Here is a 27,620-nt window from a genome sequence, read left to right as displayed (position 1 = left end):
TCTTTCCTTTCGGTGGTGTCTGACAAAAAAATGTTGCTGGTTTGGAGATAGACTTTACTATTATGTAGTCCATTGTAAAGGCCTATGCTTTTGGTCTTTATGGGCTTATAATCATCCAGGTATGCTGTCACTGTACCACTCTCTGGCTTCTTGTTTGTTTTGCTATTCTGAGTACAGTGGTACCCCGGGATACGAATTGACCGCGTTACGAAATTTCCGGGGTACGAAAAAGTTAGATTTAAAAAAACTGTTCCGGGTAACGAAAGATTTTTCGGGTTACGAAATTAATTTCGGCGCGTTTCGGCGCGAAATTCAAATCGGAAGCGCGGCTAGCGGCTTTCCAGCGCCTTTTCAGGTTGCGAAATGTATCGGGTTACGAACGGCGCCGCGGAACGAATTAATTTCGTAACCCGAGGTAGCACTGTACAGTGGACCCTTGTTATTTGCTGGGGTTTGGTTCCAAGGCCCCCCGTGTATAACAAAATCCGTGGATGCTCAAGTCCCATTAAATATAATGACAGAGCAAAATGGTGTCCCTTATTTAAAAAATGGAAAATCAAGGTTTGATCATTTGAAATTTATACTTTTTTGGAACATTTTCAAACCGTGGATGCTTGAAACTGTGTATAAAAAATCTGTGTATAAGAAGGGCCGACTGTACTGTGCTTTCTTCTGTGTTGTCAGCACCATTGTTACATGGGCTGGACTTTGTTGTTGTGACTTTTCTTTCTGGAGCTACTGCCATCTCCTCTCACTAACTCACTGACAACTGAGCAATTGTCAAAATAGTTCTTTTCCTACATTTATTTGTGCAGTTGTGTTTTCCCTTGCCTGCATTCCACAGATGTCTTCAGTTTTGTTTCAGTTGCTGCTCATTATCAGTAACAGTCCCATAGATCATGTCTTAAACTATATTCTCAACATTTGTTCTGTTACATGGAGTCTTGCTGGCAGTACACAGACTGTGCGTACTCCATAGAATGGTTTCAGGCCTCTGGCTTCTTTGTCATACTGTGTAAAATATTTCAACTGCTGGCATTTCAGCTGCTTCTAGGCACTATCACACCATCGCTGCTAGCATTGTAACAAGCAGTCTCTCATAGGCAACAGTAGTTCTGTGTCCCATCACTCATTAGGCTGGGCTACCATCTATTCTTTGTGACAGTGTATTATGACAATACTGCTAGGTATGGATCCCTTCCAGTTTTATTTGACTTCAGGAAAGGGGTTTCTTTGGGGGGTGGGGACTGTCTTCATTTCTGATCCGTCCTTTCTTTGAGTACCTCGGGGATGGTAGCTTGTGCTAATTTCCTCTTAGTGAAGAACCATTTGAATTCTTTTGTACTATACTGTAGGCTTTTGTCTGAAACTAGAATATCAGGTATCCTGTGTTTTGCAAAATGGGCCTTTAGCTTTCTGATCAGTTGTGCTTGTCCAAGTGGGGGTTGGACCAGATGGCCCTTGTGGTCTCTTCCAACTCTATGATTCTAAGTGTCTTAAAAATAATCTTTCTGGTTCTGTGTCTTAAAGCTGTTTTCTGACTTATGGCAACCCTAAGGTGACCTTATCATGGGGTTTTCTGGGGCTGAGAGTGTCTGACTCACCCAAGGTCACCCAGTGGGTTTCCATGGCTGAGTGGGGAATTGTACTCTGGTCTCCAGAGTTGTCATCCAATGCTCAAATCAATGCACCACTCTAGCTCTCAAAATAATCTACTTCTCCAAAATTGGAGCAATGATCTAATGTAATCATATAGCTCATGTCATTGACATTGAATAAGTCAGTTATTACCATCTCCACAAGCTGGGAGGGAATCTCATCAGAGTTTAAAGTCTCCTTTTTCTTGTTTGTCACTGTATTCATTATATATCTTACACTGCTTAATGAATATTCACAAACGGGTATTCATGTCAGGTCAGAAGATGCCCCATGCTTGTCTTAGGTGTGATTCTGTGCCCAGATGGAGATGGAGATGGTTCATAATGTCTCATCTTCAGAGCTACTGGAATCCTGCTAGAATGGAATTCTGTATACATAGTTCATCCCTCCATTAATAATATTGGGCAATATCTGATGGTAGTTCTGCCTTGTGTAGAAGCCATCCTTCTAAGATGGTTTGTTTAACTCCTTGTGGCCCTCTACCCTGTTTTATGTTCTGTTGTATTGCTTCAAGATTGCTTTTTGGTGATAGGGAGGTACTGCATCATGTTAGTGGGCACTGTAGATAATTTACTGTTGTTTTAATTATAATGTGCTTTCCAGGGTCCTGAAAGTCTATCAGTGTACACCTCTAGAACAATGTTTAGATGTGTGGTGACCATGAGCAATCAGCAGCCAGCATCAGCTTCAGCTGTGTGGGATAACAACACTGAATGTACAAGGTCATTCTACTGCCTGCGTGCAGGAAGCCTGGAAAGATAAACATGTGTCTGCTTAGACAAGGGGACAGTTTTCTGGGTGGCACAGGAAACTGGTAACAGCCATGAATGGAAGAGGCTGGGTTTTAGGACTGCATGGCGTTGTGTCTATATAAACCCAGAGGCTTCCGGTAATTGGTGTTGGGTTTTGTGAGAGGAGTGGATTGTTAGTTCTGTATAGTAAAAGTCGCGTTGGATAATGGGTTTGCACTTGTAAATAAAGATAAGCACTTTCAGGGGTTCGGCTTGTCTGTTGTTAATTATCAGAAGCCTGGTGAGAAGCTGGACAGTTCCCGGTGACCTGCATCCATCATTTCTGGAAGACAGCCATCTGCTGTTACCTTTGCTGCCAGACCTGAGAACAAGCTTCCAAGATACGTCAGATACTCTGCTATATCCTGACATATGTAGTGTCTTGCAACGAATGGGGAATGCACATGTACAAGAAGACTGTAAACTCGATATAAGCATATGGTTTGGTTCTTTTTTAATAACCTTCTCTTTGATTATTATACTTTTATTCTGAAATTTTAGTAACTGTAAGAGTAACTTTAGGAGAAGCAGATCCACAAAAAACTCCTTGAAAAGGTAGATTGCTGATGATAGTGTGATATAAATACTACGTAAGATAAAAAGAAAATAACAAAGTTAAGAGTTAAAAGGAAGAAATAGATTCTCAACCATTATGAATGTAGGTTTTTCCCCTCACAAACATAACTAATTACTAGAAAAGATTAGTATGTAAATAATACTACTAGATATGTTTTATTTGTATGTTATAAATGTTATAAATAAAATATTTTTTTAAAAAGGTGGTATGATAATATTTCTGCAATCAAATCTTTTTATATTGTCTTTGCTTGATGTAAGTCTTGTTTGCTCAAACACTTATGAACCTCTCACCTCAAATCTTTTCCTAATAAAACATAACCCAAGGGTTATCTTCAGAGGACTTTACAGCCTCCCCAGCATGCATGATGGTCATTCAGCATACTTGCTCTACCACTATCTGTTCCTTTAACCATCTTTTTCTTTAATTGTTGGCAAATTAGATATGTTCACATTATAACATAGCAACACATTATCCTTTGCCAAATAACAAAAGCTACATTTAGGTCATTCCGTGGTGCTTTCAATCAATGTTAAAACTTCCCCACCAATTGCCATCCTCAGAGGTCATTTTTTACAAAGCTATTTTTATTTATTTTATTGTTATAAAAGAAAACATAACTGCCAATTCTCAGCATAGTTTTGTTATAGATTTATGCTGTGGTGCAAGGAAGAAGGAAGCCGAAGGAAGCTGAATTGTATTGATCAATACATTGTGGGTTTGGGAACATTAAATTTATTTTTGGCTTGGATTTAATTTCAATGACAGTGTATTTTTCTTTATTTCATGCTGAAGAGTGCAGTGATACATAAATACAATATGAGGAAGTAGTAGGGAAATAATAGGTCTGTTCTAGGTGTTTAGTCAGATAAGAGAACAATGACCACAAAGGATTGAGGAATCTTTTTTCTGTTGCTACATACTTCTGTCCCTTTGCTTATTATATTTAATTTCTATGGCATCTATTCCTGTATTATGTATTTCTTCCTCTGCTTTCTATAAGCAAGCAAAAAATAAAGTGTTCATTATAGATCTGGGGAAAGGAAGGGAACAGTTTAAATTACTGGGATAAAAATGCTCAATCCATGAATTCTGCAAAGCTTTCAGATTTTTTGTAAGGTCTCTGCTGCACTTCTCAGTGGAAAACAAGCATGTGAGTGGGCAGAAATGTTTCCTTATGTTTTCCACACTGTTAGTCCCACCATCCCTGCTATGATATCTAAAGGAAGATGAGCAAGAGAGATGAGGTAGGAACACCCACTGACTTCTGTTGCCTTCCTAATTCCCTGCCCAGCTCCAGAAGTGGAAAGGTTCGGAGGAAGCACTACTATGGCAAGGGAATTTTGGGGATAGGGGTGGGATGGGGTGTGTGTTCAAGTCCTGCTTTTCCCTTGCTAAAAAGACAGGGAAAGGGGGAGAGATTGCTAGTGATTGATTACCCTCTGATTGCTTCTTTTCTTTGTTAAATTGTTAAATTTCCCCTTTCAAATCTGGAGGTATTATCATGCATTGTTAGGAGTTTATCACATGTATTTTTAATGCCAACCCAAGCACAGGATGGGCTTAGGCTTGAACGGGTTAAAATTGATTTTACCGCACACAAAATTGCTGCTGCGCTTCCAGCTGACCATCTCCCGTCCTCCAGCACTGCTCTGGTGGCCAATTTTGGTAGTACTGCAGCAATTTTGTGTGCGGTAAAATCAGTTTTAACCCATTCCAGCCTGATCCTGTCCCGTGTTTGGGTTGGTGTTAAAATTGCATGCGATAAACTCCTTATTCTCTTACATGATAAAGGGCCCATTCGCACTACATTATAGATCAGATCACAAACCGGTTTATAAGTGGGTAATTCCCACTGTCACTGGTTTTTGCACACTCGAATTGAAGTGGATCTGGGGCAAATCCCCCTCATTGCAGGTTTTCCGAAGGTGTTTTTTCCCCCCATTTCTCTTTGGAAAATCTATATTTTTCTGTGGTGCTGGAAGATGTGAACTTGTCCCCAATCCTGCTTGGGTCATTTAGGGGGAGGAATAAAGGTCAGAGGGTGGGCAGTTGGGCAGAACATGCCTCCTCTCAAATCCCGGTCACTTGGCAAGCGCCATTTTTTGCAAGTGCTGGGTGCCAAGTTTAATTTCCCACTCCTGAACTGTCATCCGTGTAATCCCTTTACTCCTGCAACAGGGGGACATCACTAGACCCATTGATATTTTTTTTTTACTTTTTAAGTTTGTGATAGAATATGTGGATTTTTAGTGCTACCTCCCTTTTTCCCTTTTGCTTTCTCCCACCACTGTAGCCAAAAGTTCATATATGCACTTTTTGCTCAAATGTTGCTGAGACTGGCATTTGGGGTTTTGAATTTTGTATTTAAAAAAAAAATAGATAAATTATGTGAACATTTGGTATAGGGTGGTCATTTGAGTCACATGTATTTATTAATCTTTTCACTGACAGAATATGTGATGTCTGGGATTTGTGTGTTGACTCTTGCAGGGTGTCATTCCCCATTCCACTCTCACACAGTGCTTTCCATATGGTTGCAATATTACTAGACACCACTAATTTGCGGGGCCATTGGTACTTCACGTTCCCAAATTGACCAGATGCACATATTCTGTCAGATATTTTTTTTAAAAAACCACGGGAATGATCGAATGCGATCAATAAGGTGGTTCCATTAAAGCACCCATGTAGTTGACAAAAAAATAGCTGCAGCGGATACTAGCAACATTTGACTGACAGAACAAAAAACAAACAAAACAGGAATGATCGAAACCAATCGATAAGGAGGCTCCATCTTAAATCAATATTTTGTAAGTGTGAACATCCACCAGGTTAAATTACACTGGGGATGTTCGATAAGGATAAAAATAGTGGGAACATCCATTTCAAACATATTCGACCTTGGAGGATTGGGGATGCCCAAATCTACCCAGGGCAAAAGTGCAAGTGTGAAAAGGGCCAGAGTTACTGAACAGTTTTCGTATGCTTAAATATACTTAATACAGTCAGATTTAGGAAGCTGGGTATGTTTCATCTGAAGCAGAAAAGACTGAGAAGTGATAGAGGTGTTAGAGGATGAAAATGCTGACCTGACTTGCTTTATGGAAACCTGGCTGGGAGAGGATAGTAATGTGACCTGGGCTAAGGCCCTCCCAGCCGGGTATGCCATTAAGGAGCAAGTGAGGGAAAGTGGGCGAGGGGGAGGAGTGGCTTTGGTCCATAAATCTATCTTCATCCTGACCAAGAGACCTATTCGGAAAACAGGCCACTTTGAGTGTATCTACCTGACCCTGAAGGCTAGGGACAGTCTAGGGATTCTGTTAGTCTATCGTCCACCCCATTGCCTAACAGACTCCCTGGCCGAGCTCACACAGATGCTCTTGGAGCTGGTGCTGGAGTCTCCCAGGCTTCTTGTCCTGGGGGACCTCAACATTCCCTTAGAGGCCGGCTTACTAGTGCTGACAGGTGCAGCTCAGGAGTTCATGACTTCCATGGCAGCCATGGGCCTGTCCCAATTAGTCTTGGGTTCAACACATTTGTGCTGGTAATTCACTTGATGTGATCTTCAGTACGGATCAGGAACATCCATGGGCGGAGATAAATTATACCTCTGTTCTGTCATGGACGTATCACTTTCAGGTCAAGGTGGGACTTAAGGTTACTACCCAGACCCCCCTCAGGGGTAGAGGACCTATTAGAATGGTCCGCCCGTGAAGGCTGATGGAACCCAAAATGTTCCAGGAAGCCCTAGAAGGATATATGGTTGGGAACGATGATGATTCTGTTGATACCTTGGTTGATACCTGGAATAACGATCTTACCAGGGCTACAGACAGCATCGCTCCTGAGCGTCCTTTCCAGCCCACTCCTAATAAAAAAACCATGATACACTGAAGATCTTCATAAAATGAAGCGGACTGAGCAATGACTAGAGCACCGCTGGCGGAAACATCAACATTTATCCGACAAGACACACAAAATAAAATCCTATTGAAGTCTTATGGAGTGGCAATAGAAGCAGCAAATAATTCCTTCTATGATGCACGTATTGCGTCTCGTCCAGGAGAGCTGTTTAGGGTGGTCAAAGAGCTAACTCAACTGTCTCCCACCCTAAACGTATTATTTGAACCAACTAAAGACTGCTGTGATGCTTTTAATAACTTTTTTGTGGATAAAATCTCTTGGATAAGGGCTGATCTGGACGCCGGCATTATAGCAGAGATGGGAAGAGAGATATCCAGTGACTCTGTGGACCTTGTTAGATTGGATCATTTTGAATTTGTAAATACTGATGAAGTGGACAAGATTCTTAGATGTGTCAGGACGATGTGCCCTCTCGATCCTTGCCCATCATGGTTGACCGCCCAGGGAGGGGATGCAACAAAAACATTACTACAATCTATAATCAATGCATCCCTCAGGGAAGGAAGATTTCCATCACAATCAAAGCAAGCAGTCGTTAGACCGCTTTTAGCTTACAGTAGTAAACCGCTTAGACACTGCTTAGGCAGTATGAAGCAGTATATAAATGAAGCTTGTTTGTTTTGTTTTGAAAAAACCCTCCTTGGATCCCCTGGTGAGAAACAATTATAGACTGGTCTCTCTTTTACCATTTTTGGGCAAGGTGATTATCTAGACCCATTTCAAACTGGTTTCAGGGTGGGATACGGAGTTGAGAGCGCCGTGGTCGCCTTAGTCAATGAACTCCGTCTGGGCATCAACAGGGGAAGTGTGACCCTGCTGGTGCTCTTGCACATCTCAGCAGCATTCGATACCATAGACCATGGTATTCTTCTGGAACACCTGAGGGAGTTTGGTATTGGGGACACCGCGCTCCAGTGGTTTCATTCCTACCTCTCAGACAGATTCCAGATGGGGGACAGCTGCTCTTCCAAGAGAGAGCTGACATCTGGCGTCCCTCAGGGTGCCATTCTGTTCTCCATGCTTTTCAACATTTACATGAAGCCGCTGGGAGAGATCATCCGGAGACATGGGGTGCTGTGTCATCAGTATGCTGATGACACCCAAATTTATTTCTCTATGTCCCCGACTACTGCAGTGATTAGGGATGGCATCTCCTTTGGATGCCTGTCTTTGATAGGTAATGGGCTGGATGAGGGAAAACAAACTCAGACTGAATCCAGAGAAAACGGAGGTACTCGTGATAGGTAACCCAAGTCCAGGGATGGAGTTCTGTCACCCATTCCTAGATGGGGTGAAACTTCCCCTAAAGGATGAGGTTCGCAGTTTGGGAGTACTCCTGGATCTGTCCTTATAACTGACATCCCAAATATATGCAACGGCCAGGAGTGCTTGGTATCAGCTTTGGTTGATACGCCAACTGTGTCCCTACCTGGACTGAAAAGACCTTGAAGCAGTAGTACTTGCACTGGTAATCTCTCGGTTAGATTTCTGCAATGCGCTCTACTTGGGGCTACCCTTGTACCAAATTCGGAAACTTCAATTGGTTCAAAATGGAGCAGCCAGATTGGTCACCGGAACATCTAGGTTTGACCATATAACACCAATACTGAAATCTCTTCACTGGCTGCCAATTAGCTTCTGGGTGCAATACAAGGTGTTGATTATTACCTTTAAAGCCCTACATGGCTCAGGCCCAAGTTACTTGCGGGAGCGCTTCTCCCTACATAATCTGCCCCGCACTCTTAGAATATCTGGGAAGTTCTTACTAGAATATTATAATACCAGGCTATGACAACTTCACATAAAGCATTCACTGCCGTGGCCCCAAGATTATGGAATGACCTACCAGAAGAGATCCATCTCATTACTACCTTAGAGGCATTTAAGAAGGCACTCAAAACGAATCTCTTCCGGCGGGCTTATCCACTGAATTCCATATAAAAAGGTTATGACAACTGCTCTTCCTTGACTCTGATTGTTGGCTAATGGACGAATTGTAATTTTTAGAGAACGAATAGGAATTCTTGGTAAATTCAGTGTTAGTATTTTATTGTTGTATTGATTGTAAATTGTACTAGGTGTCTTTTAAGGTTGTAATCCCGCCTCGGTCCGTGGGAGAGGCGGGAGGTATAAATAAACTATACTATTATTATTATTATTATTATTATTTAAATATCTGAAGGAATGTCATGTAGATTGAGCCAGCTTTTTTGCTGCTTCAGAGTTGCTGTTGTTGGCTTGAGTTGGCTTTGATTCATGAATGAAATACCTCCAAGACACCCTAGCTCCAACTGCTTTGTTTAGGTCCCGCAGGCTCATGGCCGTGGCCTCCTTGATTGAGTCTATCCATCTAGCAAGAGGCCTTCCCTCCACCGTCTACCTTTCTTAGCATTATTGTCTTTTCCATTGAGCCTTGCCTTCTCATGATGTGGCCAAAGTACAGCAACTTCAATTTAGTCATCTTGGCTTCCAGGGAGAATTCAGGCTTGATCTGTTCTAGGACCCATTTATTTGTCTTTTTGGCCATCTGTGGTACCCTTAGTGCTCTTCTCCAGTGCCACATCTTAAATTAGTTGATTGTGGCCTGGTACAGATGGGCCACAAGTGCTGTGTTGGCGCCAAAATTAGGGTTGCAGAGCATGCGGCAACTGCACACTCTGCAACCCTAATACATATGGATGGCACCATGTGTACGTAGTGCCGTTCATACATGACGAGTGTGCATGATGCAAGCCTGTTCCTACTCTTTCCCTGCTCTTCTCTGCCTTTAACTGGCTTTGGGAAGCCAGTTAAAGGGAGGGGAGGGGGAAAAAAGCACAGGTGTGTGCTTTTTCCTCCCCCCCCCCCCCCCGCTCTCCTGTGCCAGTTCCTGAAGCCAGCTCTTCCTCTTCCCCCACTTTTCTGTCCTTTTAACTGCCAGAGACAGCTGAAAGGATGAGAGGGCAGGGGAAGCGGAGGAACAGGTTGCATGGCCACAGAGAGAGTTCTGCATGCCAGAGAGAGCATGTGTGCATAGGTTCACCACCACTGTTCTAGGAAACTTGTCTGCTACTCCAGAGACTAGAATACAAACCAATTGATTGAAATGACAAGAAAAGAGATTCCTCCTAAATATTAGAAAGACATTCTCCCCTTCCTTTTTAAAAATACATCAACCAAAAAACAGAGATTGAAGGATTGTCTCTCAGGAGTGACTTATTTGTGGTTTCCTGCATGTCTACGTACAATTGTATGATTCTAAGCAATATTCAACAAGGAAGCAAACATACTCATGTAGCAACATGCAGATAGTGGCATTAAGGAAAATGGATAATGCCCAGCTTTCTTCACTGCAGATATATGCATTTTACATATTTTTTCATCTGACATAGAAGAAATCTTTATGTTTGAAGGAACAAGATTTGTGAATTTCCAAAATCTTGACCAGTATGCACATTCAGCAGTCTGTTACTTCAGTAATGGATGATCTGTGTTTACAGAAGTGAAGTGAAACACATTACCCTCAGAGATCATTCTGAAATCCTAATTGCTGCTTTCTCTTTTGCTTCAAAATGATAACACGAGCTCCTCAGCAGAAACCATATTGCATGTCCCACTACCCTAGGAAACTAGGTTGGTAGGTACACATGAAAAACTTTCCATTTAACACCACCCTGACTGTGGAATGTCCTCCTAAATGAAGTCAGCCTCCCTCCATTCTGCTGGAGTTTCTGACAGGCATTTTGCGTGGCCTTTGGTCCTTAAAGCCAGTGGTGCCAATCTGGCTGATTTAACTGTAGTTTTAAATCATTTTAAAAGAAGATGTGGTAGCCTTTTTGAAAATGTATTTATTTGTGTATTTGATGTTAATAAACATTTAGATTAATAAATAAAATTTAATGTAATAAACATCCCTATTATAAATGGGAAAAATAAATTAAACCTGAGCTTTCACAAATATCAGCGCCTATACTGAGCCTCTGTATGTCTTAGAATCATAGAGTTGGAAGAGGCCATGTTGGCCATCCAGCTGAACCTCCTGCCATGCAGGAACACACAAAGTACTCCCAATAGATGGCCATCCATTCTCTTTTTAAAAATCAACAAAGAAAGGGACTCCACCACCTCCAAAGCAGTGTAATCCACTGACAAACAGCTCATACCATCAGGAGGTTCTTTTTAACATTTAGATGGAATCACTTTTCCTGTAACTTGAATCCACTGTTCTGTGTCCTAGTCTCTGGAGCAGCAGAAAACAAACCTGTTCCATGCTCAATATAACATCCCTTCAAAGATTTAAATATGGCCATCATGCCACTCATTAACCCTCTTTTCTCCCGGCTAAACATTTTTATCTCCCTAAGTCGCTCCATGTAGGACATGTTTTCCAGACCTTTTACCGTTTTGGTTGCCCTCCTCTGGATACGCTCCAGCTTGTCCACTTTCTTGTTGAACTGGAGTGCCCAGAAATGGACAAAAGTTTTCAAGTGAAGTCTTACTAAAACAGAATAATTTAATTATAATTATAATAATGTAGCACTACTACTTCGCTTGATCTACACACTGTATTCCTATTGATGCAGCCTAGAATTGCATTGGCTTTCTTAGCTACTTCATCTCATTCCTTACTCATGTTCACCCTATGCTCCACTAAAGGCTGAGACAGACAGACCTGAAGGGGCAGATTGAAGCCATCCCTTCCAAAGACAGATTGGTTCTGAGGCAACCACATGCTGCAGCCCCAATCCGCCTTTAGCCTGGCCAAAAAAAGAGCGGCAAAGAACTGCTCCCTTTTCAGCTGATAAAAAGCTGTCTTTACTAGTTTTGACTCAGCTTTCTAATTTGTTAAGGTCATTTTGAGTTCTAGTTCTATCCTCTGGGATATTAGTTATCTCTCCTAATTTGGTGTCATCTGCAAATTTGAAAAGCATGCCCTCTATTCCATCATCCAAGTCATTGATAAAGTTGTTGACTAACATGGGGCCCAGGACAAACCCCTGTGCACCTCTCTGGTCACTAATCTTTAGGATGAGAAGGAGACATTGATGAGCACGGTTTGGATTTGGTCAGTCAACCAACTACAAATCCACTTAACAATTGCATTGTCTAACCCACATTTTTCTAGCTTTTATGCAAGGATATCATAGGGGACCATGTCAAAGGCCTTATTGAAATCAAGATCCTCTACAGCCATACATCCATTTCCTTCATCTACAAAGCTTGTCACTCTCTCTAAAAAAAAGATCAGTCTGGCATGACTCGTTTTTGAGAAACCTGTCCTGCCTTTCAGTGATCACTGCATTCCTTTGTAAGTACCTACAGCGTGTCTGTTTAATGATCTGCTGTAGAATCTTTTCTGATATTGATGTCAGGCTGACTGGATGGTAATTATTTGGGTGCTCTACCCCCCCCCCCCTTTTTGACAATGAGGACAACATTTGTCCACCTCCAGTCCTAAAATCATAGAATCATTGAATTGGAAGAGACTGCAATGACCATCCAGTCCAATCCCCTGCCATGCAAGAATTCATAATCAAAGCACTGCTGACAGATGACCATCCACCCTCTGTTTAAAGACCTCCAAAGAAGGAGACTCCACCAGTCTCCGAGGGAGTGAGTTCCACTGTCGAACAGCTCTTATTGTTAGGATGTTCCTCCTAATGTTGAGGTGGAATCTTTTTTTCCTGTATCTTGCATCCATTGTTCCATGTTCTAGTCTCTGGAGCAGCTGAAAATAAGCATGTTCCATTCACAATATGACAATCTTCAAATACTTAAACAGAGCTATCATATCACCTCTTAACCATCTCTTCTCCAGACTAAACATACCCAGCTCCCTAAGTCTTTCCTCATATGGCATGGTTTTCAGACCCTTCACAATTTTTGTGGCCCTCCTTTGGACATTTTCCAAGTTGTTAACATGCTTTTTGAATTGTGGTTCCCAGAACTGGACACAGTATTCCAGGTGAGGCCTGGCTAAAGCAGTACAGAGTGGCACTGTTACTTCCCTTGATCTAGACACTATACTTCTGTTGATGCAGCCTAAAATCGCATTTGCTGTTTTAGCTGCTGCATTATACTGTTGACTCATGTTCAACTTGTAGTTTAATGGGACTTCTCGATTTCTTTCATATGTAGTCTTGTTAAGCCAAGTGTCCCCCATCCTGTATCTATGCATTTCATTTTTTCTACCTAAGTGCAGTACTTTAGATTTCTCCCTGTTGAAATTCATTTTGTTACTATATATACTCGACTATAAGTCAAAAAATTTATGCCCCAAAATGAATTCCAAAATCATGCGTAGACTTATGTACGGGGCAATGAGTTAATGCTAATAAATTTCTTGAAAGAAGAATTGCCCACCTTTCTCTGTAGCCTTGTAACGGCTCCCTGTTTGAAGCCCCGGCGTCCGCTTTCCTCTCTCCCTCTGTGTGTGTGTGTGTGTGTGTGTGTGTGTGTGTGTGTGTGTCTGTTTCCCTCTCAGCCTTCCCTTACAGCCAGAGCTAACAAGCTGCTGCTGAGGCAATGTATGCCCTGGCTTGTACCCCATTTTACCTGGAAGTCTTGGGGGTGAAAGGCAGAGAGAGAAAAAGGTCTGTCCTCTATTTTTTGCAAGCCATGAGCCTTGGAGTCCTGGGGGTGAAAGCAGAGAGAGAGAAAGGTCTGTCCTCTATTTTTGCAAGCCATGAGCCTTGGAGTCCTGGGGATGAAAGGCAGAGAGAGAGAGAGAGAGAGAGAGAGAGAGAGAGAGAGAGAGAGAGAGAGAGAGAGAGAACAGTATATCTTCTATTTTTGCAAGCCCTGAACCTTTGGAGTCCTGGAGGTGAAAGGCAGAGAGAGAGAAAAATCTGTCCTCTATTTTTGCAAGCCCTGATCCTTGGGGGTCTGGGGGTGAAAGGCAGAGAGAGAGAGAAAGGTCTGTCCTCCTTTTTGCAAGCTATGAGCCTTGGGAGTCCTGGGGGTGACAAGCAGAGAGACAGTGGGGTCTGTCCTCCTTTTTTGCAAGCCATGAGCCTTGGAGATGCCTCTGGTAAGGGGAAAAGTGTGTGTGTGTGTGTGCGTGCACGCCGAGGTTTGTTTCCCCTTTTCCATGCCGAGACTGATGCTTGGGAGAGGTCTAGAGAGGGAGATATAGGGAGGGAAGTGGTGCTTTGTTTACCCCCCCCCCCCCTTTAGATCTTTTGTAACATCCTCCAGTGTTTCCCCCTCGACTTATCCACGAGTCATATCACAATCCATGATTTTGGATCCAAAAAGTGCCCTCGACTTATACATGAAGTCGGCTTATACATGAGTATATACAGTAGTTTTGTCCCAGCTTTCTAATCTATTCCAGTCTGCTGGAACCTCTCCTCTTCTCACGGAGTTCTCAAAATTACTGACAATGGTTCTGACATTACTTCTGCCACTGTTTTTAATATCCTTGGATGTAGTTCATCTGGCTCTGGAGACCTGCACTCATTTAGTGAAGCCAGGTATTCCTGTACTACCTCTTTACCTATTCTGTGATGCATTTCAGCTACTGCATCATCTGCCCCATTTCCCTCAACTGTAGCACTGTTTTCCTTTGGAGTGAAGATCAAGGCAAAGAAGCACTTGAGTAATTCTGCCTTTTCTCTGTCCCCTTTCGTCATTTTCTCCACACAGCGGCCCTATTGTTTCCTTGTTGTTTCTTTTGCCTGTAGGTTTATCTCTTTCCCCTTAAATTTGCAACCTGATGTGACAGGCTCTGGAGGTGGGAGAGAGACTCTTCAGGTTTCCTTGGTCTTTCTTTGTACATCCTCAGAGAGAGAACCTTTCATGGATCAAAGGTGGCTAGCAGTAGGGATAGAGTTTGGGAGTAGGTCACATTTCAGTTGGCTTAGAAAGAAAATATGTTTTCAACTTTTTAGAAGTAGCCTGGCTTATTTTCAAGGATATCATGGGATAGAACTAGGAGAGAAGTCATTCATAGCTAAACATTTTGGCAAATCACATTTGGCTATATTCATACTTGGTTGTATTTGAGGAAGAGTCCTGTTCTTTAATGAAATGGAAGTTCTTTTGCAGAAGTAATCAAAATATAGTTTGCACATACCTTAATGCTAGTAACTTTAGTTTGCTGAGATGACTCAGGATGCAGCAATCCTGAGATCTGCTGGGAGACATGTGGGAAGCCTCTGTGACCATCTCAGGCTCTTTGGACACCAACTGGCTCTCACTCCCTCAGGGCCAGCTCTAGGTATTTGGCCACCCTAGGCGAGAAATATTTTGGCAACCCCCCCAGTAGCCCCTCAAAGTGTAGGAAAAATGTAGTGCACAATGTAGGACAAATTGTAGGACGTTCAAGAAAAATGGAGGACACGACCAACTAAAAGCCAAAAACATTAATAAAAAACAATATAAATTCATGTTTCTCAGTCATGCTCAAAATGGAGGACATTTTGACATGCCTATCAGAACAACTCCAAGACTCAAATTCACAACTACTAATTCATTGGGGATAGAAGAAGAGAGAGAAAAACAACAGCACATGCAAGGAAGCCTTGGAGCATTCTGAGCATTGGAGCATTCTCTGAGACCAGGGTTTGAATCCTGGCTGAAACAAGCAAACCTACTGGGTGACCTTGGTCAAGTCACACTCTCTCAGCCTCAGAGGAGGGCAAGGGCAAACCCCCTCTGAAGAAATCTTGCCAAGAAAACCCCAGGATGTGGTTGCCCTAAGTTGCAAATGACTTGGAGGCACACAAGAGCAACAACCACAATGTGAGAAGGAAGCCAAGGTCCAAAGTGCACAGCAGAAAGAATCCAGTTTGGGACTGCTTTAACTACCCTGACTCAGTGCTGAGGAATTCTGGGAACTGTAGTTCTGTGAGACATTGGGCCTGCTCTTTGAGAGTTCTGGTGCCACAATAAACTACAAATCCCAGAACTCCTTAGTGCTGAGGGCAGTTAAAGCAGTCTCAAACTGGATTGTTTCTGCAGTGTGTTTTGGACCTTGGCTTTATGTGCTATAGGAGTCTGAAATCCTTTCTGCTAGGACTCAGTGTATATATATATATATATATATATATATATAGTATCTGTATCTTAGGCGTGTTCACACTGCCATTTCGGACGTCCTCAGGACGTCCCAGTTTGAAAAAGGGGCGTCTCTTCTAGATGCCCCTACTCATATTACGGACAGAATCCGTAACAAATGGTGGCGGCCGTTCCACACGGCCGCCGCCATATTGACATAGAGGACTCTGTGTGTCCGCACATCACACCCTGGAAGTGACGCCGCGAGTGCGCAACTAGCACCTCGTGACATCTTTTCCAGGGCCCAGGAAGGAGTGCGATTTCCACGCTCCTTCCTCGGAGCATCCGGGACCTGCGCGGTTTGGCCGCTGCGGCTCCCAGACGCTGCAAGCAGTGGCGGTGGGAGACCGCCGCAATCCGGAGGTCTGTAACGCGCCTATGTGTGTCTGTATACACACACACACACACACTTCTTAGGCTTCTTAGGTCCAAAACACACTGCAGAAAGAATCCACTTGGAGACCACTTTAACTGCCCTGGTTCATATAAAGAAATTAACAACAACAACAACAGCAAAAATAACGTTGATAATTGTAGTTCCTGGGAACTGTGGCTTCTTGTAGCCCCAGAGCTCCCTTTGACAGAGAAGGCTGACAGAGAATGTCTCCCAAAACTACAGTTCCCAGGATTCCCTAGCACTGAGCCAGGGCAGTTAAAAGGGTTTCCAAAAAAGGGTTGATTTGTGCTGTGTGTGTCCTGGGGACCTGCTCCATTTGGGAGCCTCTAGTCCTGCCTGGAGGGAAGGCTGGGAAAGGAGGACCCACCTGTCCTGCCAGCTGCCCCAACTGCCTGCCCTCGGCTGGGCTCTCAAGGCTCCCTTGGCTGCATGGAGGTAGACACATGCCGTTTTGCCTGGGCTCCTCTCCTCCCCAGCGCCCCCCCGCCTTCCAGGACCAAAAGCAGGAGGAGAAGGAGGAGGCTCCTCTTTCTCCTTATTGTTGTTTTTGGGTTGTCTCCAAGTCTTTTCCCTCCCAGCCTCTCTCCTCTTCCTCCCGCGATTCACACCTATTGGGGGAAGGGGGCGGGACTTCTGTGACTTCTCCTTGATTCTCTCTAGCCTCCTTGCCATGCCCCCCCCTAAATTTTGTGCCCTAGGCCACTGCCTAGGTCGCCTATATGGTAGAGCCAGCCCTGCAGTCCCTCTAAGACCAAATTTATTTGAGAAGTGCCAGCAGAAATGGGCCAAAATTGTTGCTGCTGGGAAAAAAGAGGAAAGAATTCTAGAGATCCACAGCCTTATTTTAAATACTTAAGGAAGCAGTAGCCTTAAAACAGCCCAAAGAAGCACTGAACTTACTTCCCTGTGTTTCAATGTGAAAAATAATATGGAGATATGGGGAACTCCTTGAACTCCTAGGGTGAGCTGTTTATACCTTGAGTGGACAACAGAAGGCAAAAGATTTAATACCTACATCTTCATTAACAAAAATGCATTTTTAAGTACTGCTCTATCAAATCAGATACACAGTTTAAAACATTAGGAAAAGGTGAATTTTAAAAATATATAGTTATATGGAAGTGAGTCCCATTGACCTTTGTTGGAGTTACGTCTGAGTAACCATACATAAAAATGTATAGTAATTATAAGTATTTAGATGAAATAGTGATTTTAAAAACACAAAGAAGTGGCTAAAACTGTGAACCAGGGAAGAGATCTCAGAATTAGGAGCAGTCTGAGATATGGCAATAATAAGCAGTAAATATGCTGAGAGAAAAGGTGAAAGCCAACAGCATCACAAATGACAACTTTTATGTTGCTTTCCCTTGATAGTATACCACTCCTTCTTTATTTCAAAGAGCTTGACAATTTTCTTATGATTTGGCAATTTTGCTTTATTTTCTTTTAATAATAATTCATAGGATTATAGAAGAATTAGTTAAATAAGGAGTGTGGCATACCCTTTTAATATGTATTAGCTGCTATCTAGACTTATTTTCTAGTAAGCAGGATTTCTCTGGAGTGATTCTTGCTCATTTCCTAGGACTCTTTAACCCCTTGAATGTCATAGGGTTTTCTTTGGCAAGGAGTACCCTTGCCAGTTCCTTCCTCTGAAATATAGAACTGGGCAAATAGGAGACCTACAAAGCACATATAGCCACAGTATGATCCCTACTCCTACCTCCAAAGGGGCTGTGGGTAGCAGTTTTGCTACATGGGGGTGGTGGCCTGTTTTAATCTAACTTCTGCTTATTCTCTAGGGGGAAAAGACATGTAAGGTGGCCCCCAAACAGATCTGGACCCCCTTACAATGTGGCAAATTTGCCCTTCTCATTGCTCCAAGAGTGTGTAGAAAGCTTTTTCAGCTCTCCAGTGCAAAAAAACAAACTTTAACAAAATTTGGGTAGGGCATGGAAAAGATTCTGCCCTCACACATCTGGAATGGGTTGTATGTGCCTGATATATAATCATCTTGCACTCATGAAAGTTTCTGTGAGGTGGATAGTGACCCAAATATCTTTCTTATAGGAATATTGTAATGGGTGAAGTAATCCATAATCCATTCCCTGTACCAACCCTAGTTTAGTTCTAAAACTTATTTGTTCCTTGAAATAATAACAATAACAACAACAATTTAAAAAGCTATTTAATTAAACATTGTTCACTCATGCTAACAACACTTTTCATTTTATGATTTGCTGTTTCCAGGGCACAGACAGAAGCTTGATGACTCTAAACCTAGTTTGTTCTCTGAGCGTCTCAGTGATTTAGGGCGCATCCCTCATCCCAGTATGAGAGTAGGGGTCCCGACTCAGAACCCACGGCCCCCTCTGAACACTGCACCAAGCCCTTTTAATCCACAAGGACAGAGTCAGATTACAGGTAAGAGACAGAACTATGGACTTGTATAGGCCATGGTAGTAAATAATTAATTAAAGGCATTTTATTGTTTTAAATTGTGGGAGAGTAAGATTACTGTCAAGTGGAAAGTGTAAGCAAATGGAAGCTAGTTGTAGACAAACTTTTCTATACCATTCATAACTGAAGCTTCTTGATTATTATTATTTATTTATTTTTTGGAGGGAGGAAATAGGAAAGTAAAAAAAAACTGGATAGCTTTCTTGACACTGGCTTACATAAACTGACACAATATACATAAATATCTGCATATCTATTTGGGATTGCTTGGAAAGCATCGTGATTGTTCCACATACTACTTTACCATTTTTATTCTACATTATGGTTCTCTATAGCATTCATATCTATCTATATCTCACTGTCTTAATAAGATGCGAACTGGATGCATGATGTTTCCATAAAAAGGAGCCCTGGTGGCACAGTGGTTAAATGCCGGTTCTGCAGCCACAAGGTTGTGAGTTCGATCCCAGGCAGGGGTCCAAGGTCCACTCAGCCTTCCGTCTTTTCGTAGGTTGGTAATATGAGTATGCAGCTTCTTCGAGGCAATTGGCTTATACATTGTAAACCACTTAGGGTTTACAAAGTGTTTTTACACCTAACCAACCCATCTTTCTTTCTCTGTCTGGCTGGAGGTGGGGTGTTTGGCAACATTAGGCTTGGGAAGATGATGAAGGAGGGCTGGAAAACAGAGACTTTTGCTGGCTGATTGCAGCAGTGAATCTTCAGTAAACAATATAATGAGCTGGGAGAGAACAGGATCCTACTGTATCCATGTGTGCCTGCCTACAACAGCAAGCTTCCTTCAGACTTCCTCACTGAGCTTGCATGAATAGCAAAACAGGGAGAAAAGCGGAAAGCAGATCATAGAATCATAGAATTGGAAGAGACCACAAGGGCCATCCAGTCCAACCCCATTCTGCCATGCAGGAACTCTCAATCAAAGCATCCCCGACAGATGGCCATCCAGCCTCTGTTTAAAGACCTCCAAGGAAGGAGACTCCACCACTCTCTGAGAGAATGTGTTCCACTGTCGAACAGCCCTTACTGTCAGGAAGTTCCTCCTAAAGTTGAGGTAGAATCTCTTTTCTTGTAGCTTACATCCATTGTTCTGGGTCCTCTTCTCTGGAGCAGCAAAAAAACAAGCTTGTTCCCTCGTCAATATTGCATCCATTCAAGTATTTAAACAGGGCTATCATATCACCTCTTAACTTTCTCTTCTCCAGGCTAAACATCCCCAGCTCCCTAAGTCATTCCTCATAGGACATGGCTTCCAGACCCTTCACCACTTTAGTTGCCCTCCTTTGGACACGCTTCAGTTTCTCAATGTCCTTTTTGAATTGTGGTGCCTAGAACTGGACACAATATTCCAGGTGTGGCCTGACCAAAGCAGATAAACCTGCTTCACTAGCTAATCCCATCATGTTAAAGAAAGATAGGAGATTAGCGCACAGCTAAAAAAAGTGGTTTATCACTGCCAAATTCAATTCTGCGTAAAGTCGAAGGCTTTCATGGCCGGCATCCATAGTTTTTTGTGGGTTTTTCGGCCTATGTGGCCATGTTCTAGCAGAGTTTCTTTTTCTCTGAAGATGCCAGCCACAGATGCTGGCGAAACGTCAGAAAGAAACTCTGCTAGAACATGGTCACATAGCCCGAAAAACCCACAAAAAACTATAAATTCAATTCTAATTTGCGATGTATCCTGATATCGCTCATGGATTTTTGCCATTGACGTCGCCAGCTGAGTGCAGCCCAGGTAACTTGCAGCTAGAATCCAGGTTTAGCTAGGCAATTTGCAAAGCTAGGAGCTATCCATCCAGCCTAAAATTTGCAAAGCCAGGGGTAAATCATCTGGCTGAGCCCAGATTCTAGGTGGAAGTCACCTGGGCTGCAGCTTCGATGGCAAAAATCCATGCAATGATATCAGAATACATTGTGAATTAGAACTGAATTTGGCAGCAGTAAATCACTTTTTTTTTTTTAGCTATACACTAATCTCCATAGATTGAGAAGTTAGGTAAGCAAAACAGAAATCATAAGAAAATGAAAGGCAGAAAGAAAGAAAGAAAAATCTCTGGATGTATTTTGAAAGAAGCTAACAAATGATTTCAAGAAACTGGCAATGTTTTTGTTTACTTGTGCAAGGCTTATTTGACCTGATTGTTTCATTTAATGTACACATACTGTTAATTTTGAAGAAAAGGTTCCCTGAAACATATTGAGGTTTTTGTGGTATGGAAACCTATCCTTATTCTTTCTGTATCATTTCTGCCTCTGGTACAAGATTTCCAAGAACTAATACCTAGGAACACATCTACTTTGTTAACTGAGCTCTTTCTATATACAGAAAGTAAAGAAACTCTGAAACATAATTAAAAACAAAAATGGAAAACTCCCAAGTGTAGCACAATGGTTATTTTTAAAATATCCAGAAAAATGAATCTCTCTTTGTTTTTCCTCAATATACATATTATTTATTCATTAATTTATTAAGTGTCTATATATCATCTTCTGTCCAATACAGACACCAAGGATATTTAATAATTCAGATGAAAACTTAAATACAATTAAAATATTAAAATTGATTTTAGAAACACAGTGAAATTCATCAGTAGAATAAGTAACAACATGCACTGAATTAAATCATCTCCAACCAATTTAAAGGCTTGGTTGAATAAAAGTGTATTTATTTGAAGGTGGAAAGATCACAAAGTAGATTCATACTCACCCCTTTCACCCAATGCATGTTACAGATTAGGTCAAATTACAGTTTTCCTATAGTGCTCATGTTATCTTCTTGAGCGAGTCATTGCCTCTCAACCCTAATCCACTTCACTATTTTAGTTTTTTTAAAAGGAAGAGCATGTTTGGTAGTGTGCAGGAAGAAATAATATACAATATGTTGAGCGCCATTACATAAATGAAGTAAAATTAATTAAGAAGAATATAATGGAAAAGTACATGATTGTCATAAAGCTATCCCTGCATTCCAGTGGCCTTTTAGTTGATCCACATAGGCTAAAATCCTGTATACGTTTACTTAAAGATAAGTCCTACTGACCTCAGTGGGTTTGACTTCTAAGTAAATATGTATATGATTGCATTATTAATGTCAATAGAATATTGCTCTCCAGGAGAACTCTCAATGTAACCATCCAGTACATTTCTGTCCATGCTGGACCTCTAAAATTTATAGTTTCCTTTGGCTCTATTAAACCCTGGTTTGCCTGTGCACACACATGCACATAAGAGGATTAGTAAATCAAAAGGAAGGATGTGGAGAGGAGAAAACCAGCAAAACTTAAACTATGCGCAAATCTCAAAAATAAAACAGAACTGAAGGGAGGAGGAAATATTGTCTTGCTGCATTTTTGCAGTCTTAATTCATCCTTGCTGTATTAATTCTACTTCTTTGCAATATTAATTCTACTTTAGGTAAATGATAGGTGGACAGGGAAAACTGAAATCCATTAGTGGGAGGCTATGTGTGTCTCTGTGTGAGAGAGATATTGAAAGAGAACCTGGTACATATTCTGAGGGTTGTAATCCGAAGGGGTCTTCTGAAGGCCCTCTGAGTTGTTAGGGCTATTCCTTTCCTCTACCTTTTTTAAAAGAGTGTTTATTCTATTTGAAACAGCTTGTGGAACATACAGCACAGTTATTCCATTTCAACACTCTGCAGTAAACCTGGTTTAATTTTTGTTCTTGTCTTGACCTTACTGAGAAGAGTAAAACTATACTCTCACCTCATCTCTGAGGGCAAGCTCCCTCATGCTGTTGCAAGCAACAGTGACTTAGAGCTGGAAGAGAGCACAAGGACTGTCCAGTCCAAATCCCCTAGCTGTGCAAGAAAACACAATCAAAGCATTCCTGACAAAATGGCCATCCAGCCTAAAATCCTCCAAAGAAGGAGACTCCACCACATTATGGAGTTTATCACACTAGCGAGATTCCATAGGAAAATGGAAGTTAAATGAGATTTAAACCAACCCTCACCCCCCAGAAATGGCCAAAATTTATCACACAATGTCACGGTTAACGTGAAATAACGTGAAGTTAATCTGAATGCAAAGCAGAGAAAAACAGCAGCTTTTTACTTTCGGAACAACAAAAAAGTAAAAAAGCTGCCATTTTTCTCTGCTTTGCGTTTGGATTAACTTCATGTTATTTCATTTGGGCAGTCCCTTAGTGTGATAAACTAACCAAATTTGCAATTTTGGTTTAAATTTGAATGCACTTTAAATCACGTTTAACTCCCATTTTCCAATGGCATCTCCCCTAGTGTGATAAAGGCTTAAGAGAGAGTGTGTACCACTATCAAACAGCTCTTACTGTCAGGATGTTCTTCCTAATGTTTAGGTGGAATCTCTTTTCCTGTAGTTTGAGTTCATTGTTTTGTGTCCTGGTCTCTGGAGCAGCAGAATACAACTTTGCTCCATCCTCAGTATGACATTCCTTCAAATATTTTAACATGGCTATCATGTCATCCAGTAACCTTCTCTTCTGCAGGCTGAACATACCCAGCTCCCCAAACTGCTACACATGGTTTCCATATCTTTCACAGTTTTGATTACCCCCCTCTGGACCCATCCCAGCTCATCAATATCCCTCTTGAATTGTGATGTCCAGAATTGGACATAGTATTTCAGCTCAGGTCTGACCAAAGCAGAAGAGAGTAATTAATTCCCTCAATCTAGATAGTATACTCTTATCGATACAGCTTAGAATCATAGTGGCTTTTTAAACTGCTGTATCACACTGTTGACTCGTGTTTAGACTGTGATCTACTAAAACACCTAGATCCCTTTCATATGTACTTTTGACAGGCTATATGTTCCCCATTCTATATCTGTGCATTTTATTTTTTCTGCCTAAGTGTAGTACCTTGCATTTCTCCCTGTAGAAATGGTCCAACTCTCTAATTTGTGAAGGTTATTTTGAATTCTGATCCTGTCCTCTGGGTTATTAGTTACCCCTCCTAATTTGGTATCATCTCAGATTTGATAAGCATGCCCTCTATTCCAACGTCCAAGTCAGTGATAAAGATGTAGAATAGCACTGGGTCCAGGACAAAACCCATTGGCACATCAGTAGACTTCAGGATGAAGAAGAGCCATTAGTGAGCACCCTTGGGGTTCAGTCAATCAACCAACTGCAAATCCACTTTACTATTCCATTGTTTTGTCCACATTTTACTAGCTTTTTTGCAAGGATATCATGGGGGAACATCTCAAAGGCCTCATTGAAATCAAGATACACTATATCCACATCATTCTCTTCATGTTTAAAGCATGTGACTCTATTTTTAAAAAAGAGATAAGATCAGTCTGGCATGACTTGTTTTTGTGATCATGGCATTATTTTCAAAGTGCTTAGACCGTCTATTTAAATATGTGCTCTAGAATCTTTGCTGGTATTGACATTAGGCTGACTGGCTGGTTATTATTTGCCTTCTCTTTTTTCACCTTTTTGAAGATGGGGACAACAAGTCTATTGGGACTTCTCATATTCTACAGGGATTCTCAAAGATTATTGCCAGTGGTTCTGATAATACTCCTGCCAGTTATTTTAATACTCTTGGATGAAGTTCATCTGGTCTTGGAGACTTGAATTCATTTAGACTGGCAAGGTATTCTTTACCTGTTCTGTGCTTCATTTCCCCTTCTGCATCATCTACGTCATTTTCCTCAGATTGAGCATCCTTTTTCCTTTTGTGAGAAAACTGAGGCACAGAAGTTGTTGAGTAGTTCTGGCCTTTCTCTATTCCCTTTTAGCATTTCTCCATCTTCTCCATGCAATTATTATTATTTATTATTATTATTAAACTTTATTTCTAAAGCGCTGTAATTATACACAGCGCTGTACAAAGTCGTAAAATTAAAGAGAATATAAAAGCCTGCCCAAGGCGTACATTCTAAAATAATAACAATTAAAAGAGGAATAGATAAAATTACCATATAGAAAAGAAAGTGCCTGAAAGCAGAACGATAGCCAGTGTAGCTGTTCTAACAGTGGAGATGTGTGCTCTTCATAACCTGTCCCAGTCCACAGACTTGTCACAGGATTCTGGGTCAGCTGATGTTTTTGCACACTTTTTAACAGCAGACCTACATAGACCATATGACTGTAGTCCAAATGGTGGTTCATAGCTATGTAACTCAATTGTGTGTCACCATGACCAGATTCAGAATCTATAAGAATATTAGCTGTTAGTGCATCACTGGAGCTGTACATATGCACTCCTAGCTGTTGCCAAAACTTGGGCCTCCACATTCAGGCATGTAAGAAATGACAGAGCTGAACCTTGAGGAAGAGAGAGTATTGGCTTTTTGACGGATTATAAGTACTGCATGTCTTTTGTTAAGGCCAAACTCTATGTTCTCCACCTAACATTTTCCAAATGAGGAAGGTACTCAAAGGACCACTAAATGTTTAAGAAAAAGTTTGCAGTTTTTCCTGCTATAGTCACTTACAGTACTGGTATCACATTTTGCTAGAAGGAGAGACTACTTCCTAGATAATCAAGTTGGCTATGTGACAATATTGCTGAGAACAAATGAAGCTAATTTTGAGCTTTCTTTGTCTTTGTTGTTAGATTGCCAAGTCTGATTGGTTGTGTGATGATGTCATTGTTACTGAGATGAAGGCCATTTTTGAAAAACTAATCAGGGCTGATGTGATACCAACACCTGAAAGCCAGGTATGAAGTTAGGAAAGGGCTGCCTTAGAATCCGTCTCTACAACTGCAGGGGGGCTTATACAGAAAGGCCTCACAGAAAAGAGAGGAAACACATAAGTTTATTGCAAGGGACTTGGAGAAGGGGGGGGATGTATGTTATAGCATGGAAGAACAACGTCGATGTTGCTGGAAGTCCCCAATCTATTCCCCAACCATTTCACAGCCAATTTTGAAGAACAATTCTGAACAGTCCTTCAAATTTGGCTGCTGTGGAACAGTTGGTGAATGAATTGGAGACTCCCAGTGGCATCGACAGCGTTGTCCTGTGAGATAACATGTGTTTTCCCCCCTTTTTGGTCCATTCCCTTCCGTTCTGCTCCATCCCCGTTCTCCAAGTCCTGTACGATAAACTTAACACATTGTGGGAAAAGGAAGTGTTATGATATGCAACTTTTTTCCATTTAGAAATAGCAAGCAGCAGCACTGTTATTTCAGTTATTGATTTTGTGGCATGACATGATATTTCAGATATTTAGTTGGTTTGGTTAATGAATAAAAATGATTTATCTGAAGCCAAAAGGCAGAACACTGTTGGATAACATTTATTTTAATAAATCCTGGTGAATAGAGTGTACCAGTTTATTCAAAAGGCTTCTACTTCAGCCACATGCAGCTTGCCATTGTCTCCTCTTCCACCTCAGTCTTTCATATGCGAATACAGCAACAGCCCTAGTCTACTCTTCTCTCCCATGTGCCAGCCTTACAGTAAAGGGAAGGCCAGCTGCTCAGTTGCTGCTCCCAAGGTGAATGGATGCATAGGGAGCAGTGGCTAACCAGCCAGCTGAGCAATGATTTAAAAGCCTCTTGCCTGCTGTGGCCTTGCAGAAAAGGCTGATGCAGGCAAGAGCCTCTTTGGTTGTTGCTTGACTGGCTGCTCAGTTGATCCTCTCAAGGTGACCAGGTGCAAAGGGAGAGGTTTCTTTCTGGTCAGAAGGTACAGCCATTTGCCAAATTTTCTCCCAGGGAGGAAGGACTCACTCTGAGTCTAAGGACTCTTTATTTTAAAATCACCCTAGATACTTCTCCTTCTCCTTCCCCAGAGATGTGCCCCCCTTCTGCCATCTCTTCTCTTGGCCTGTCCAACAAGTGAAAGCAGGAGCAACAGTGCAGCTCCAACTTGCCAGTTAAGCTCACAAAGCTTAAGTGCAATCCCAAATGTGAAAGCTCTTTCTTGCCCCCACTTCTCCCCCACCATGTGCTCTAACTCCTCATCCTCACCTAAAAGCCGTTGGTTCCCCTTGTCTATCTTTTCCATAAATACATTCCATAAATACATTTTCCATAAATACATTCCATAAATACATAAATCCTCCCTGCTGCACCCTTTTTTCCTCTCCACCTCCCTGCTATCCACCTTTCGCTCACCTCCCCCCTGGATCTTTTCACTGCCTCCAAGGGGCAGTACCACCTAATTTGGGAATCAATACCTCACAGGTACATTGATGGCTGAATGGAAAAAGTGTGTGATTCTATTATTCAGTTGAATATCTCAAAAATATTAAATTTCAGCACTGAAAAGAGCTTCACGTACACTACAGCCTAAACTGGGTTGTTAATCCTGATTAGAATAAACTGAGTGAATAAACCTTTCCAAATCTTTGTGAGTGTGTTTTCCTGAGGTGGTGGGGCTTCTGTGAGTCACTGTGACCATATTTTCCAGGGGTTTGTTACAGTGCAAAGCCAGGCATAGTCAGACACACATTCTGGACTTTGGGAGAGCTGATTTCAGTAAACTGAGGCAAAGAAGGCATGGAGAAATGCCAACAGAGGACAGAGAAAAGGCAGAATTATTCAACACCTTCTTTGCCTCAGTCTTCTCACAAAAAGAAAAGGGTGGTCAACCTCAAGAAAATAGAGCAGAGGACACAATGGGAGAAATGCTGCCCAGAATAAGTAAAGAGGTAGTACAAGAATACCTTGTCAATCTAAATGAATTTAAATCTCCAGGACCTGATGAACTACATCCAAGGTTATTAAAAGAACTGGCAAATGTAATATCGGAGCCATTGGCAATAATCTTTGAGAACTCCTGGA

The 27,620-nt window shown here is 41.8% G+C and overlaps 1 protein-coding gene across 4 annotated transcripts in view; it reads left to right on the top strand.

Moving 5' to 3' along the window:
• LOC149313440 (runt-related transcription factor 2-like) overlaps nt 1–27,620 on the top strand; it is a 301,695-nt gene that overhangs the window by 162,267 nt on the left and 111,808 nt on the right. For all 4 annotated transcript variants that reach the window (XM_089519110.1, XM_089519114.1, XM_089519113.1 and 1 more), the window contains exon 5: nt 18,641–18,814. In XM_089519110.1, coding sequence (XP_089375236.1) covers nt 18,641–18,814 — 174 coding nt within the window. The remainder of the gene's footprint in view (nt 1–18,640; nt 18,815–27,620) is intronic.

This window comes from Sceloporus occidentalis, unplaced genomic scaffold (genome assembly GCF_023333645.1).
Source record: "Sceloporus occidentalis isolate IW3139 unplaced genomic scaffold, rSceOcc1.0.p SCAF_4, whole genome shotgun sequence".
Classification (NCBI taxonomy): Eukaryota; Metazoa; Chordata; class Lepidosauria; order Squamata; family Phrynosomatidae; genus Sceloporus; species Sceloporus occidentalis.
This window is presented reverse-complemented; position numbering and strand designations above follow the sequence as displayed.